This window comes from Vigna umbellata, chromosome 1, assembly GCF_029865625.1.
Source record: "Vigna umbellata cultivar VRB3 chromosome 1, Vumbellata_1.0, whole genome shotgun sequence".
NCBI lineage: Eukaryota > Viridiplantae > Streptophyta > Magnoliopsida > Fabales > Fabaceae > Vigna > Vigna umbellata.
The window spans coordinates 26,962,430-26,980,550 of record NC_142165.1 but is presented as its reverse complement, the minus strand read 5'-3'; the positions used below and the strand labels follow the sequence as shown (position 1 = coordinate 26,980,550).

The window sequence follows — 18,121 nt, the reverse complement described above, 5'->3', positions numbered from 1 at the left end:
CCTGGTGGAAAAATAAGGAAGAATTAAAGATTATGAAGAAAAGAAAGTTGCCTTTAGCCCATGTTGAAGATTTGAGGGCAAATCCTTTTCAAAAGGGAGGGATGATGGCATACCCCTTGCCATGACCTAGCACATTAGTGAAGAGTTGGAGACATCTATAGAAGATGGGCCTAGACTCTTTCTCTTAGGCCATCTTAAGTCTTCATAAAGATTTAGTAGAGTAAGAATAATTTTGGGTCTTGTATTTTAGGCCAAGTAGTCTAGATTTTATTTGGGCTTTGTATTTTGGACCAAGTAGTCTAGATTTTATTTGGGCTTTGTATTATGGGCCTAGTAGTGTACGATTTCAATTGGGTCTTGTATTTTAGGCCAAGTAGAATAGGATTTTGACCAAACAAGTCCACAAAGGCCAAGGCCCAAAGTTGACTATGCTTGGACATCCAAAATGGGTGTGTTGACTAAAAAGTCAAAATTTTGGCTAAGCTTGGAGGACAAGGGAGAAAGATTTCGTCCAAGGTGTCAACACTCAATTTTGTCCGGGTTGAAAAAATGTGTTTTTATTGGTTTTTTTTTATTATTTTATTTTACCTTTTTGTTTTATTCTATTTTTTATGTATTTAGATTTTTGCTTTTAATTCAATTTCTATTTTTCTTATCTTCAATTTGTTTTAATAGAGTTAATTAATCAAAATAATTAAAAAATTGAAAAATAAAATTAAAACTGAAAATAATTAAAAAATAAAATAAAATTGAAAAAAAATAAAAATAAAAAATGGAAAACGTGGAAGAGGGCGCGTATGGGATGCGTGTCTGGGGAGAGGGGACAAGGTGGTTAAGGAGTTTTTTTCCAAGATTTTTGGAGAGGGGGGACAAGGTGGTTATGGGGGAATATTTGCCAAGATTTTAGGAGGGGAGGTTGGATCAGAGAGAGAAAAAAGGAGGAAAAGGGGGGCACACGAGGGACGTTCATCTGGAGCGATCATCCAGTCACAGAAGCATATCCACCATTGGCACCGGAAAAGAAAGACAAAGGCCAGAGGAGGAAGGAGAGGAAGTCACCGGATTCTCGCAGCTAGCAGCAGCCTTAGAGCTCCGAGAGGTAAGCATCTTGCTCCCCTGTGTGATCATGTATGTTTACTGTATAACTGCCTTTTTATGTTTATGCCATTTTGCTTATGCTATGGTGATTCTGCCACATTCCCCATTTTAGAATCTTATAGCATTCGTTTATCCTCTTCCTCTAAGCATCCATCTTCATCCTTTCTTGACACTGAACCTCCAACTCCTTTTATCCATATTCACCCACTGCCACGAGACATATTAACACCCACGGCCAGTACTAACATCTCACGGTCACCACCTATCTTCACTGACTACACCATTAACTGAAAAAATCAAAGTCTGTCTTCATTGCTCTGGCAACAAACAACACCAAAACAGATTCAAATAACCAAATGAGAAAACCTAAACACAGAGATAAGAGAAATTGGTAGAACAATCATCTGCCACGCCGGCAACGGTGGCTGGGAGTTCCGCCGGCGTGAATTAGGGTCGAGCAAAGGGGGATGCCGGTGGCGGCGTTTCTATCCCAGGCGTAAAAGGGAGACCCGTGAGGATACCTGCGAGCAGCGAAGGCGTTTCCAACATCAGCGTTTGCCGCCGGTGATGTCTCTGGTCCAGCTATAGGGCGCGGCGGTGTGGCATCGGAGGCAGCGGTGGTCGCGAACGGAGTGTAGCGTCGGTGTGTAGCGCGGAGGAAGACCCTCCCTGAGAATCACTGTTTTTTTTTAAAAGAGAAAGAATGGAGACGGTGGTGTCATGGCTGGCGGTGGTTATGGAGCGCGAGTCGTCGCCGGCGAGCCCAAGACGTGTTCTGGTTGAAGCAACGGTGGCCGGCTCTGACGGAGATGGCAGTGAGTCGTGGTGCTGAGTAGGAGATCTTAGATCTCTGGAGAGGGCACAAGCCGGCGTGAAGGAATGAATGAGAGTGGGAAGGTAGAACCCCTAGGAAATTCTAGGTTAGAAACCATTCAACTGGGCCAGGCCCAGAATTGAGCGTACGTCCAGGAACCTTGGGCCTTTTTTGGTGCGTTCGTTATTTAGCCTCTTATCCAAACGTCCGTTCGGACATTTCTTGGACGGACTGTTTGACAGCCATCTCCCCAACGAACGTCCGTTCGTCATTTTCGATAACGAGCGTTCGTCATTGAGCTTCATTGTCCAAACGTCCACTTGTCATTTCAACGACGAGCGTTCGTTATTAGGCTTCCCTGTCTAAACGTCCGTTCGTCATTCCAATAACGAACGTTCGTCATTAGGTTTCCCTGTCTAAACGTTCGTTCGTCATTTCAATGATGAGCGTTCGTCCTTGAGCTTTTCTGTCCACACGTTCGTTCGTTTTCAATAACGAACGTTCGTCATTTAAGCTTACCTGTCTAAACGTCCGTTCGTCATAACGAACGTTCGTCTTTAGGTTTCCCTGTTTGAACGTCCGTTCGTCATGTCAATAACGAACGTTCGTCATTAAGCTTACATTTTTGAACGTCCGTTCGTCGTGTCAATAACGAACGTTCGTCCTTAAGCTTACATTTTTGAACATCCGTTCGTCATTTCAATAACGAACGTTCGTCCTTAAGCTTCCATTTTCGAACGTCTGTTCGTTATTTCAATAACGAACGTTCGTCATTAAGTCACTGTTTAAACGTCCGTTCAATAACGAGTGTTCGTTATTAGGCTTCCATTTATGAATGTCCATTCGTCATCTACCCAATGAACGCTCGTCTCTCAGCCTCAATTTCTCAACGTCCGTTCGTCATGTCTTCAACGAGCGTTCGTCATTTAGCTTCCTGACCAAACGTTCTTTCATTATCTCCACAATGAACGCTCGTCTCTCAGCCTCAATTTCTCAACGTCCGTTCGTCATGTCTTCAACGAGCGTTCGTCATTAAGCTTCCTGACCAAACGTTCGTTCATTATCTCCCCAACGAACGCTCGTCTCTCAACCTCAATTTCTCAACGTCCGTTCGTCATGTCTTCAATGAGCGTTCGTCATTCAGCCTTCGTTCCCAACGTCCGTGCATTATATCTCTCGACGAACGCTTGTCATTCATCCCACATTTTTAAACATCCGTTCGTTAGCTCTCTCGACGAACACTCGTCATTTAGTGTCCTTTACCAGTGAACGTTCGTCCTATCCCCAACGAACGCTCGTTCGGCCACTTTGATTTCTTTTGCTTATTTATTTTATTTTTATATTTTTTTATATATATTTATTATTCTCTTATCCTATTTTGTTCTATCTAATTATTTTAGACATGTACTTATCCTGAAATATATAATATTTATAGGTTAAATGAAAGAATTTACAAGAATATTTTTAAAGGTTTAAGTACACGTGTGACCGCTCGCGTCGTCCTTGTGCTAAAAACCTCTTCTTCTTTTTTTATAAAAATTATTACAAAAACGTTTTGAAGGTTAAGTACACGTGTGACCGCTCGCGTCGTCCTTGTGCTAAAAACCTCTTCTTCTTTCTTATAAAAAATTTATTACAAAAATATTTAAAGGTTTAAGCGCACGTGTGACCGCTCGCGTCGTCCTTGTGCTAAAAACTTTTTTCTTCTTTTCTTAAATAAAATTTCAAAAATACGTTTAAAGGTTGAACACTCGTGTGATCGTTCGCATCGTCCTAGTGTTCAATACTTTTCTCTCTTATTTACGTAATATTAAACAAGGGTATGAGTGCTCGTGCGATCGTCCGCATCAGCCTAGCACTCAATATTCTCAAGTTTTCCTAAATAAGTAAATAACGGTATGAGTGCTCGTGTGATCGTCCGCATCGTCCTAGTGCTTAATATCGTTATTTCTCTTCTTAAAAAATAATTAAACATATTAAAATATCGTTTTAAAGGTATGAGTACTCGTGCGACCGTTCGCGTTGGCCTAGTACTCATTACCTTCTTTTTCTCGAAAATATTAAAAACATAAAAAACTCCAAAAATTAAAAAAACATCTGCTTTTCCAAACAACAAACAATCTCTTAACTAGAACTACGTAACCCTGATTTCTCATTTTGAATGAGAATACGTAGGAGCAAGGTCAATCCTTGTCGGGCCCAAAAAACTAAAAAATATGTTTTGTTTATTTAGAATTTTATTTTAGGGGATAATTAAACATTTTGAAAACCACATCATATTCGTGCATTTGATTAAAGGTACTGCCTTAGGGTAGGCGTTGTGGGGTGCTAACACCTTCCCCACGCGTAACCGACTCCCGAACCCAATCTTTGGTTTTCGTGGACCGTGCTTTATCGTTTTGAGGTTTTTCCGTAGTTTTCCGTAATAAACTATGGTGGCGACTCCAAAATCTCTTTTCAAAATGCCGTTTCTTTTTGGATCGTCGTCCCGTCGCGATTCCGGTTGCGACACAAGGCATGTGGAGGCATCCCATTGAAGAGTTTTCCTCCTAGTTAGTGACCATGTGTCACTTTAGGAATGGAGAATTTTTCCATTGGTAGTTACCACATGTCACTCTCTCATTTGAGAGGATTTTTGCCACTTGTCTCTGTCCTATTGGAAAGGATTTCTCCTTGTTCTCTAAGCCAACCAAGGAGGCTGTCTTAGGTTAAAGTTTCTGCCCATTTTGAGACACCTTAGCCTATAAATAGAGGTTCCCTCCATCATGTAATCACCTTTGATTTAGAGTAAAGTTATATACTGTCATTTTTGTGCCATATAAGGTCACCCTAGGCTAGAGCAACCCAAGTGACCTCCTTTAGCCACCTTCCTCCAAGAGTTGGCCCAATCTTTCTTAGAGAACCCTTAAACACATCTTCCCTCACCATACAACTCATGCAAGACCGTGAGCTATCAACACCTTTCACCACCACCAAATTCTGCAATCTTCATCCATGAACTTATGACTTGATTTGCTTCTAGATTTAGCTTGTCCTTGCTAGAGCATTGCGATGAGAGTCACTTCAAGAACATCTCACATGTCTTTAGTTGTTGTGCATGTAGAGATTCTATAGAATTCATCAATTGTAAGTGCAGAGAAGATGATATTCTTTGCTTTAACATCATAGTGCACTCTCCTGCTTTCGTCTAAGGTCCACTTAGAAAGTTTCTTGATAATAATCTTACCATCTACCACTCTTATTGGTTCAAAAGGGTCATTGATCACAACATCCCAAATTCCCTTGTCTACTAATTCCAAGAAAATTTTCATTATAATTTTCTAGAAAGGGTAGTTTACACCTGCAATAAGTAGTGGTCTGTTTGTAGATGCACGTCACTAAAGGTTTGAAATATACTAGCCATCAGGATCAATTTAATCAATTATACTTAAAACCTAACTGATTAAAATTCGAGTAAAATTTGAATTCCCAACTCTGATACCAATGGTAGAAAAAATGATGTCAATTATCTCAACCAAGAAGGGTAGGTGAATTGGTTAGCCCTTTAAAATATTTGATCTTTCAAAAGCTTTTCAAAATCTTTGAGGTTTTCTTGGAATTCAATCTAGCAAGTATATCAACAACAATAAAAATAGAAGGAAAGAGAGATCAACACCAAAGAATTTATACTGGTTCAACCAAGCCTACATCTAGTCTTCCTTTAACAACCTTAGTTGAAGGGAACCACTATAATGATAGAGTTATACAAGCAAGAATACAGAGAATTCCCCCCTCAATGCACTCTCCTTCCCAAACTCAAAATCCTTTATAGCACAAGACGTGAACACCTTACAGTCTCACAAACCCAGAAAGCATTCCAAACTTTCTGTAACCTTAGAGCAATCCCAACTCTAATATGCAGAACACACACAATTCTCTTCTTGGCTCACAACAACAGGGAACACGATCCACTTGATTGTAGGTAGACACTGATCACCAAGAATACACCTCAAGTGCAGAATATGATCAGTTATGTGTAAGAACAACTTCTTTGTAAGAATCTTGATGAATTTCCTTCCAATTAAGTAATATTGATTCTCTAAGAAGATTATAACACTGCTGCAATTAATTCTCAACAAAAAAATCAGTTATGAAAGTGTAAGATCATAAAATCATGTTGAAGCAGCAAGCAATGCATCTATTTATAGAATTTTCAAACCCTGACGCAGTTTAATCGATTAAGCACATAATGTAATTTGTTAAGTTTTTCCTTCTACTTTAACAATTTTACATATGTTTAAGATTTAATAGATTAAATGGCTTATGCAATCGATTAAAGAAATCATGCTAGTAACAAACAAATATGACCGTTACAAGCAGTTATGGCTTTTCAAGAAAATGATTTTCACAAGAAATGCAATTTAATCGATTTGGGAAATAATGTAATCGGTTAAGTTCCATACTTAAGCAATTTTGAAAACATTTTCCATTGTAAGCACTTCAATGCACTCAACAAACATATATTGGCATAGCAACATGTTTCAATCAATTATACAATTAATGTAATCAGTTAAAACATAATTATTTTGCCCTTGTAAAGCATATACTAAAATCTGAAGAAATTTAATAGATTGTATAAATAGTGTAATTGATTATTTCTATCATATATGCAATATGCAATATGTTTCGACTTATGATTCATTTCATACAATGAATGCATATATCAATCAGTTGAAGCACAAACACATATATGATCAAGCAATTGTTTTGCCATTTGTTGTGCAAGAAACTATAAAACATTTCTTTTAATCATGATCAAAAACATATATGTGAGATGAGTTTAGCTAAACATAACTCCCTCTATCTACAAAAACAAACCAGTCATTCTCCATAAAGTGAACCCCTTGTGTACACTTGGAGTGGTCTTTCTCTTCCTTTCCACCACTTAAAGTCGCAGACCCCACTCAAACACAATTGCACCAAATTACAAAAACAATGTTCTCTCCCATTTTGCCTTGCATGCGCAACGTGAATCATTCTAGCCTAACTTTAATGATGCGGGCCTCCCCAAATGGTCATTCATAAAACACCACCGTATGCAACACCCATACTTTGCAGCCATAAAACAAATCTCTGCACCTATTAATTGTTTTACCAATAAAAGAAAACAAAAACAAATATACAACCCTAAATCAATCTCTCAAGTGAACAAGACACCATGCCTATCCTATAACCCATCAACATCTTATTATCAATAGTAGCAAGGAACCACCATTATTTTATGCCTCTCTAAGGATTTTATGATTCCCATTATTTTAATGTATCCCAAAACAAGTATACAAGAAAACCAACATTCATAATTAAGCAAACCATGAATATGCAACCCTAACACATTAACCATATATTAAAGAAATACTCCTAGGTTAACACTCATACGTTCATCATCATCATTATTATAAGAAACTCAAACCATGATATATAAACCTAAAACAACCACGCATAATAAAAAGAAACCCAGGTTAACTCCCCCTACATTGAAGTCCAAGTTTTCTCCCTTGCCTTACATTGCAACCGTAATATCTCCCTCCATAAGCCTATGCTTGGTTTTTGAATTTCCCCTCTTCCTGTTGCCATTGCTAAAGTTTAAAGAGAGTTGCTCCCTACACCACCACGAACTACTCCCTACACCTCCCCATTCCTCTTTTGCCCTTCACTAAAATTTAATTACACTAGTACAAAAACACTATATAGCGTCGGTGGTTTTTTTCAATTAATTGTGATCCTTTGTGATACTTTTTTACAATTCTACGAAGGCTTGAAAAACAGAAAAACAACACATTTTAGTTTTTGGTATTTTATAAAGTACGAACTATGAACGTGTAGTGTACTATCAACAACAAACAAGTTCAACCAAATAACAACAAACAAGTTCAACCAAACAACCACAACAAACAAGTTTAACAAGTTCAATCAAACAACAACAAGAAACAAGTTTAACAAATAAGTTCTTTAAAACGAAAACGAAAACTAACCTTCAAAAGGTGCATTCGTTGGAATAAAGTGTTGCCACCCGTGAGAGAGAAAGCAGAATGCACCTATAAAGGACAAGAACACAAAAATAATCAGTCAAAACAAACGAAAATCATACCTAAAGTAGTTAATTAACCTGCGTCTGTATCAAATGAAGGAAAGATTACATGTGATGGCCGTCAAACTTCGTTCGAGAAATGTTTGAGCAGAGAAAAGGGTCTCGTGCGCTAAGATAAAGTGAATGAATTTTCAATCTCCCGCTCAAATTTTTATTGAATTCACTAAGATTTTGACATCTAATGCTAGGGCATTCGACGTTTTATAAGCTTTTGACGTCTAACAGTAGGGCATTTGACGTCATACGTAAGTATATTTTCACCTTCGGGCCAAACATTTTTGCAAAATTTATCCAATAGGACGTCGAACATCTCAATAATCCACGTCTTATAACAAATTGACGTCGAATTACAATTATAAATGATGTCTAATAATTGTATTTATTTACAAAAATGACACCAATCATTTCTAACGTTAGCTTTTCAATGGTTGGACGTTGAACGCCTAACGTTATATGTTGTTTCTGTACTAGTGTTATTAAGGTTAATTTTTTTCAACATCCACCCACCTCATTAATGAAATATTAATGGTCCCCCTATATGAATGCATGCAACCGCCCACCCATCACTTCTAAATCAACTCTCGTTTTCTTCTTCCTTTGTAACTGTTTCACTGTTTCATTGTGTTGTCAGTGTGGTGGTGTGTGGTGTGTGGTGTGCTTAGTGGGAGGTTGCAAAGGTTAGTAGTGGTTCATGGAATTGATCCAGTGGTGGCAAAGGTCGATCTCGGTGGTGGTGCTTGAAGGTGCATTGGTAGTGGTATCAAGAACAACAGAGGAGTTTCGTCTCAGGTGTGAAGGAAGATGGTAACCCTTCAACGAATGTGAACATCTATCGATGGATATCAACATCTGTTGAAGGTAAAAGAGATGTTGATATTCGTTTTACCTTCAACGGATGTTGATATTCGTCAATGGATGTTCACATCCGTTGAAGGGTTACCATCTTTAAACTTTTGTTTTATTATATTAGTTTATTGTTATTAATTTTAAATTATTTTAGTAATGTAATTTATATGTAGATATTTCTTTATGTTTTTGTATTTTTTTACTTGTTTAAGGGTTATATATAATGTTTATAAATTTAATGTTTTTATAATATATTAGTTTAATGTTATTTATGATGATAGTTTAATAACGTAGATATATATTTTTTATATATGATTTTTGTATTTTTTATTTGTTTAACAATTATATAAAAACTAACTCATTAGTTTAATTATATGAAATATATAATTTAATTATATTAATATTTTTTATTTGTTTTATTAATTATTAATTATGTTAATGAGATTCATTATAATTTTATAGGTGATTATTGTTTAAAATGGATGCATATCTTCGTATGGATTCTCAAATTAATTCTAGTTTTATATTCGATTTCTCTTCATTCATCAACGAAGTTCTAGAGGGAGATTTGACAAATAAATTTACCACAAACGAAATATTTCATTCTCGAGAGCACTTAATTGAATGGGTAATAGAGATGACTTATGATTTAGGATTTGTTGTGGTAATAGTAAGATCTGACATAGATATTGGTGTACAGGGAAGAAAAATGTTCGTCACACTCGAATGTGAAAGAGGGGGGAAATATCAGAAATACAAACCGATGTGGTGGCTAGTGTACACGACACTCGTAAATATGAGTGTCCGTTTAGGTTAAAGAGTAAACCATGTTCAGATGGGGACATGTGAGTGTCGAAGGTGATGTATGAACATCACAACCATGAGTTGGCTGAAACTTAGTTGGTTACCCTTATGCTGGGAAGTTAAATATGAGTGAGTAGTCCTAACTCGTTGATATGACAAAGAGTAAAGTTATACCTGCAAATATTTTATTAACCCTCAAAGAAAATAATGATTGAAATGTCACAATGATTAAATGAATCTACAACGCAACACAAGCGTATAAACGATCATTGAGAGAGTCCAAAACTGAACTACTACAGCTTATGATGTTGTTGGACCGGGATAAGTACATTCATTGGAGTAGGTGTGCCGTCGATTCAGAGGTTGTTACTGACCTCTTTTGGACACATCCTGATGCGGTGAAATTGTTAAACACATTTAATGTTGTATTCTTGATGGATTCCACATATAAAACAAACAAATATAGACATTCGTTGCTTGAGATTGTGGGCATGACGTCTACAAGGTTAACCTTCTCAGCCGCATTTGCTTTCTTGTCTACTGAAAGGCAAAGTAATTTCTCTTAGGCTTTGGAAAAGCTGAAAGGTTTATTTTTAACATCTGAGGGTGATCCTAAAGTCATTGTGACTGACCGAGACTTGACTTTGATGAATGCCATTGAAAATGTATTCCCTGAGTCATTCAGATGTTATGTTGATTTCACATCCTAAAAAATGTTAAAGCTAAATGCAAAATGTTAGTTGATTCTATCGAGGCTTGGGATGTGTTGATGGAGGCATGGGAAAATGTGATGGATTGTGCTTATCAGAGCTTGTTTGTTGACTATGTGAATTGTCTTCAATACGTGTGCATTTCATGCCCTAGGAATATCTGCCTCGTGGAAGACAAACTCGAATCCTCGAGCTACTTGTATAAATGGGCGAGTGGATCAATGCCCTAGGCATATCTGCCACACACGTGTATGTCTCTAAATAACAGTAAGTAAGACAAACGTATAGAAGTGACACTCTTATTTGTAAATATCGTGCATTCAAATAGATGCAAAAGATATGCTCTAGTAGCATAGTCCCACTACTACGACTAACACGTATGAACATAGATTTGTTTGAGCCAGCTCAGCTTGACTTTCGGACCACGTGCCTCCTCCATCTCAGCACCACTACTTCCACCATCAACACCAAGCAAGTCCACAAGGGTTGTACGAGCCTCCTCAAACTCCAACTCCTCTAAATCACACATTTGTCCCATCACGGGCAGGTGAAGTAATGTCGATACGTCATCAAGAGTAACTGACATCTCCCCTACAAGGAGATGGAAACTACTGGTCTCGAAATGTATGTGAGAGGCATCAAAGTGGAATTCAAAACAATGTGTTGAATTCCCTCATGGCACGGTCCTAACTTATTTACTTTTTTACCGTTGGAGATCAACTTCAGTATCTCTCCTCGATCCTACACATCAATATTTAATAAAAATTCTATTCCAAAAAAAACAATAATTAAAATTTAAGTTTTGCACTCACCCGACCCTGCGAAATAGCATAAGCGACATGCTGAACATAATGCATCAACAATGAAGCATCACGTGGACCTCTAGCAAATCCACCAACATCCTCCTGTATGTCAGGAACATCCGTTGAAGGCCCAACAGATATTCGACTTCCGTTATGGCCTTCATAGCTCCATTCACGCCAAAAACTCAACACAATGGCATATAATTAACAACAACAACACAACACACAACAACACATCATAACAGAACATAGAAAAGATCAAATGCATCAAACAATCTATCATATATCATGCATACAAGCATAGGAAACAACCACTAACTTGTTGGAGATCAAGCGCACGAACCACCACCACCACAAACCTCCATCGCCACAAACGACGCACCACCAACAACGAGAAAAAAGAAAGAAGAAACGACGAAAATGGAGAAAGGTGTTAACATATGTGAAAATGAAGAGAAAGAGAGAAAGTGAAAGTAGGGGGTGGGAGGGGGGCTTGCGACTGAGTGAAAGAATGAAAGTGAAAGAGGATTAAGGTTTTAAAAAATGAAAAGTAAAATAGATAAAAGTAAAAGTAAAAAGGGTAAAATTGAAATTTAAAAAAATTAGAGAGATGTAGGAAGAAGATGGGGCAGTGGAGAAAGTAACTCTCGGATTTAAATACATAAATAAAGTGAACTTGGCCCAAGACATGTACACCCAAATTCATTCTGGACATAATATTACCGCTAAACTTATTCAATTTGATTGATATAAAACTACAAATACTACTATTTAATATATTTAACACATTTTACAAAATTAGTTAAAACAATTATAATTAAGTTTTACCTACACATTCAATACTTTTTAACTTAGAAAACTCAACTATAATAAATTATCTTAGTATATAAATGAATAAAATATATTTTATTTTTATTTTCTGGGATTTTATATTACAAAAATAAATTTAAGTTAAATAAAATATTTTAATAAGTTAGTATGGGTTAGTATTAGATCGGTAAGTTTACTTTTCAAAACCAAAAAAATTAAAAAACATAAAATTATTTTTAAATAATTTTATTAAATAAATACTTTTGTTAGTATGGGTTTATAAAATGCTAAACTTAATAAATATTACAAATATATAAGGTTAGCAACTTCATTTATTTTTAATATTTGTTAAAATTAGTGTCAGTTACCTCTTTCACTTACATTTATTTCCTTCGTTTAAGCTTTTTTTTTTCATTATCATGCATATCATTAATTGACATATACTTCATTTATTTATATTTTTTTCTCATATTTCTCATTTACTTTTTTTCCCCTTATCTCTCTTATTCATACTGACTTTATTCATTTATAATTTTTTACACTTATTTCTGTAATATATTACAATTATTTATTTATTTTTCATTTATATTATTTAAACGTAGAAATATTGTACACTTTTTTTAAAACTATTATATTAACGTTAGTCAAACCGATTTAAAATAAATTAATATTTGGCGTCAATTTTTTCTTTTGACCATTGGCTTTTGTTTTATACTAAATACGGATTTCCTTGGTGGAAAGTGGTATTTTAGTTGGTCAGTTTTTTGTTGTGACCGTTGGCTTTTGTTTTATACTAAATATTGATTTTCTCAGTGGAAAGTGGTATTTTAGTTTATTGATACAGTAATGAAATATCATTTTATATTAATATATTTAAAAAATAATTTGTAAAATAAAATTTTAAAAATAATTTGATGTAAAAAAGTATTTTTTTGAAAAAAGAAATAAAATAAAATAAAATATTGTAATAATTAAAAAGGTTATATTTTAAAATAAAAGTATATATTAAAAATTATATCAGTTTCCTTCTCTCATGTCAAGGCATGTGTTTTTCTTCTCAAATCTCATGCTGAGGAAAGTGTAGCTCGTTTCCATCCTCACATTTCCATTTTAATAATACGAAAAAACGCTCATTCTTATCTATCCTATCTACCCGAACAATGCGTATCAGTAGATGCAAGCAAAACACAATGGAGTTTTCTACTCTTAAGCTATTTCTCAACCCTCTTTGCTCTGCACTTGCACTTTTGTTCATTGCTACAACTTCACTCAACCCTGCAACGGCCTCAAACCGCTGTGATTTCCCGGCCATCTTTAACTTTGGTGCCTCAAACGTTGACACTGGTGGCTTGGCTGCTGCTTTCCCTTTTGCTGCACCAAAACCACCCAATGGAAACACCTTTTTTCACAGACCTGCTGGAAGAGTATGTGATGGACGACTCATCATTGATTTCATGGGTAAACTTCCTTATTTTCTCTTCCATATACTTTACCTGTATAATGGTGTTTATTTTGAGGTACTACACATAGCTCGTGGTATAAATGTAGTGAGTAGTGAGTAGTGTATGTGAATGTGTTACTCTCTCAGAAGACCACTTCAGTTGGTCATTATCAACCCCAACATTCATTTTTCCTTTATGCTTCCTTTCTCTTCCACCCTTTTTCACTATCAATTATTTCCATTGTCTGGATGCACTAGATCCATAAATTTTAATGTCTTTCACATAACTCCTTACGGCTTATCCTATTACCTGTAATAATTTTTTAACTTGTCCATCCTCATAATATTTAGGTAATTTTTTTCCGGATATGTATAAATACCTAAAAATCTTAAACATATTGTTGCATTATCTAATAACTATATGCAATGATAAATACTATGTCCAGTTGTAGGTTAAATAATATATATTACGTTTATGAACATTTTGAGCACTGTACACCTATGCTAGATGTGATACATGTAGGTTAAATAAAATTTAAGTCTGTTCTTTAATCAATTGTCAAATGAAGCAATTTTATGAAGCATTCTAGAGAAGGATTTGAATTCTAATTTTGTCCCTTAATTTTGTAATTTCAGCACAGAGTTTTGGATTCCCTTATCTCAGTCCATATCTTGATTCAATGGGGTCCAACTTCTCACGTGGAGCGAATTTTGCAACAGCAGGATCAACAATCAGACTCTCACCAGCTGCAGGGCAGAGTAGCGGCAGTCCTTTCAGCCTTGGAATTCAGTACTTCCAATTCGAACGTTTTAAAGCTAATACGAAGTTCATCAGGGACCAAGGTATGAATAATTTCAATGGAGAATTTTGAAGCTAAAATGTATGATATGATGTTCGTTTGCATATATGTTACGGAATGTTTGCTTTTATCTTTTCTCGTCAGGTGGGGTCTTTGCAGCACTGATGCCCAAAGAAGAATACTTTGATAAAGCTTTGTACACATTTTATATAGGTCAAAATGATCTTACATTTGGCTTTTCTGGTAACACCACTCTTCAGCAAGTTAATGCGTCTATACCTGATATAGTATCGAGCTTCACATCAAATATAAAGGTATTTGCATAATAAATACCCTTTCTACCTACATTTCTACGTAGTAGATTTCCCAATTTATTATGCTAAGTTGGTGAACTTTTGTGGTGAAGAACATATACAATTTGGGGGCTAGATCTTTTTGGATTCACAACACTGGACCTATTGGCTGTCTTCCTTCGATTTTGACCAATTTTGAATCTGCTGAAAGGGATAAGTATGGTTGTGCAAAGGCATACAATGAAGTGGCTCGTTCTTTTAACCAAAATTTGAAGGAAGCCTTGGCTCATCTTCGTATGGATTTTCCTACAGCTGCAATTACATATGTAGATATCTACTCTGCTAAGTACTCTCTTTTCAGAGACCCAAAGAAATATGGTAAGCCAGATTAAAATAACATTATCAAGTTATCCTCAGACAGATAAAAAAAATGTGTTTCACTGTTTGAAAGTTTTATTAATCTACAGGATTTGAGCTTCCACTTGTTGCTTGTTGTGGCTATGGAGGGCAGTACAACTTCAGTAATAGTGTTGGATGTGGAGGAACCATTAAGGTCAATGACAATGATATTTTTGTGGGTTCTTGTGAAAATCCATCTGTTAGAGTGATATGGGATGGGGTCCACTACACTGAAGCAGCTAACAAAGTTGTCTTCGATCAAATCTCTTCTGGGGCTTTCACAGATCCACCCATTCCATTGAATATGGCATGTCACAGAAAATAGACAATCTACCAACGAGCTTCATATGTTTATCATTTCGGTCCTGCTCCTTTTATTTTGTCTCATTTAATTCTACTATATTCCCTCCTTTGTAAGACTCCTTCATTTTACCTAGCTTCTAGAACATTAGTTAGTTTCGTGTATGCGTCCTTTGTCTTTGTATTTTTGCTAAGAGATCTCTCACCCTCAACTATATAATGGGGTTCTTCTAAACTTAGGAAAGGGTTGAATATTTTGAAGATTATATAATATTTGACCATTTGTGAGAGTACTCTCTTTGTGAGTGTCTCCCCCTCTAGTCTTATCTTAGTCTTATCTTGAGACCTGAGGTCAAATTGCTTTTTTAATTCTTGTTTTATATTCTTATGTCAATTGAATTTTTTTCTTCTCTTCAACTATTGAAAATGCATTTTCATGTCTATATATAACCTTGGTTATCTTAATGTTTAGTGGAAATCTTCTATTAAAGACAAAATTTTCTATACGCCCCAAAGCTCTCATGTTTTAAAGTTTAATCAAATAACATTAAAACTGGTTGATAATAAGAAATAACTTAGGGAGAAAACTTAAGATTTAGATCCTAAACCCCAAACAAACACAACCTAGAACCATAATCCCCAAGCATAGAAAAACATAAGAAAACACTCAGGTCTTGGGAAATAGAAAAACATCTAGACTAAAACACCCAGACGTATGGCTAAACGATGTTATGCCTAAAGCGTTTAAGAGAGATTGAGTCAAATGCTTAATGCTTATTGTACCTGGAATAACTATACAGCTTTTCTCGAAAACAAAATAGGTCGAGATAAGAAAAGAATGGATGTGGCTTTTCAATTTTCCTCTCCTAAGATAAGTATGACAATGCATTGATGTCTTCATAAAAGAAAGAAATATCTTTATCAGCCTTATACTGCAATTCATCCACACTCCTACTTTCCCTTCTCCTTAGATGCATTTCTTCTTATCACCATAAATTAAGTTCTTTGAGTTCTTTGAATTTTTTTTTTTAAATTAATGGATTTGTCAAAGTCACTCTCTCCATGGTGAGATAAAGGTCTAGACATGTTTAAATTTCAAAAGTTCTCTTAGAATGAAAAGGTCGAGAGGTTTTCACAAGTTCACTCAAAAGTAAGAGGGGTGAGTCAATGATTGCTTAAATACCAAGTTTTACTTAGCTTGAGTTTACCATGATACTAATTCTACCACTTTTCACAAGAGGATATGCTCTTGAGCTTAGAAGACTGACTTAACAAGAAAACAAATTACTCTAAGACTTACTAAACATTACACAGACTTTAATGCAATAAGGCCTAGAATTTGATATCTTTGGCCGAGCTACTCCTAAAACGTGAAACTAAAAGGGAAAAAGGTGAATTCTTGTGGTGAGGCTTGTTAACTTTGGCTTACAAGACACTTTCACCATCTAATTCAATTTTATTGCAAAAGAAAGAAAAACCGCCAATAAAATATTTTATTGTTGATTGATCCCTAATTCAATTCTTATTACTAACCCTTAAATGTCTTATTTTAAATTTCTTGTGATACCTCAAAGCATGCCATATCACTTGAATAAATACCTTGACCCATAACCCTTCAAAATAGTTAAGGTTTCAACATGATTTAAGAAATAAAGTACTTCGAGTATATCTTGTTACTAAGAAATAAACTCACAACTACCATGTCATTTGATCTCACTTACCATTTTTATAGCATTTAATGCTACTCTCCAAGTTTCTACCTATAATTGAGAAAATAAAATATAAACCAAAACATCATGAATAAGAGTCAAACCCAAAACATCACCCTTCAACACAAGTGTTCCAACCAAACGAACTATCACAACATTTTAACATAATAATAATAATAATAATTTAAATACTTAATATTATTTATTATCTATTTTATTGCATATAAATATTTTTCCTAGGTTTTACGAGTACTCCACTCTAAACAAATGTTTTAAACCTTGCTCTAAAGATTGAAACTCAATTGAAAAGAAAAAGTAGGACAAGGAGGCGTTACTCACCCAACTACTATAGTCATTCATGGAGGGAAAAAGATAAAGAGAAACATGATAAATCCATTTCCAAATTTCACAAAGAATCACCAATTAGAAATAAGTTAACAAGTGGTCACACTCACCATTCCCCTTCTCAAAAGGTCAAGTTCCATTAAATGTTTTAAGTGTTTAGGGTATCGATACATTATTTTGAATTGAACAACCAAGAGAATCATGACCTTCACGAAAATACTCTTATTCCTCTAGTGAAACTAAAAGTTGTAAGGGAGACCTTATGACAATAAGAAGCATCACTACAAAAAACAGTATAAATTACGACGTTTATTTTCGTAAAATGTGACAGTTTCAATTACCACAATTTACGCTTGTGACGGTTTCGTAAACCACCATAATTCATGTTATCAAAATGTATAATGTAGTGATTTTAAGTAAACGATCGCAACAACTTCTATTTTTTTTACATTTTACATGGGGGATTTCTAAAATAAATTGCAACAGTTTTTAAATTCAAATTAAATAAACTAAAAATAATGACACTTAAAAACACCACAATTCACATTATTATATTACAATGTTTGTAAGTGTCATTATTATCAACTGACATAATTTGAATATTTTATTATTTATTATTATTTGTTTATGCATATAATTTCACATTCAATTAAATTTACTTTAATACTGAAATTTAAATTATATAAAAAAATTATGACACTATAGAAAAGAAGTTAACAAATATTCTATTTTATTGCTTTATCAACATAACAAAAATAATTAGTACCAAAATATTCAAGTATAAAAAAAAACAACTCTACACCTAAAGTTGCTATCCAAATC

At 35.1% G+C, this 18,121-nt stretch overlaps 1 protein-coding gene across 1 annotated transcript; it reads left to right on the top strand.

Annotated features, from left to right (window-relative positions):
* The first annotated feature begins 13,086 nt into the window (after positions 1-13,086).
* LOC124846279 (GDSL esterase/lipase ENOD8-like) lies at positions 13,087-15,538 on the top strand. Its single transcript, XM_047323505.2, has 5 exons — positions 13,087-13,470; positions 14,090-14,296; positions 14,398-14,567; positions 14,660-14,924; positions 15,014-15,538. Exons 1-5 carry the CDS (start codon positions 13,173-13,175, stop codon positions 15,268-15,270), a joined length of 1,197 nt encoding a protein of 398 aa, XP_047179461.1. The 5' UTR covers positions 13,087-13,172; the 3' UTR covers positions 15,271-15,538.
* The last annotated feature ends 2,583 nt before the right edge of the window (positions 15,539-18,121 follow it).

Bases quoted from the DNA above. Each gene is read 5' to 3' on its own strand.
- LOC124846279 (XM_047323505.2), top strand. From the start codon at position 13,173: ATGCGTATCAGTAGATGCAAGCAAAACACAATGGAGTTTTCTACTCTT. The intron at 14,297-14,397 runs GTATGAATAATT...TTTTCTCGTCAG, and splicing joins GAAGTTCATCAGGGACCAAG to GTGGGGTCTTTGCAGCACTG. The intron at 14,925-15,013 runs GTAAGCCAGATT...ATTAATCTACAG, and splicing joins CAGAGACCCAAAGAAATATG to GATTTGAGCTTCCACTTGTT.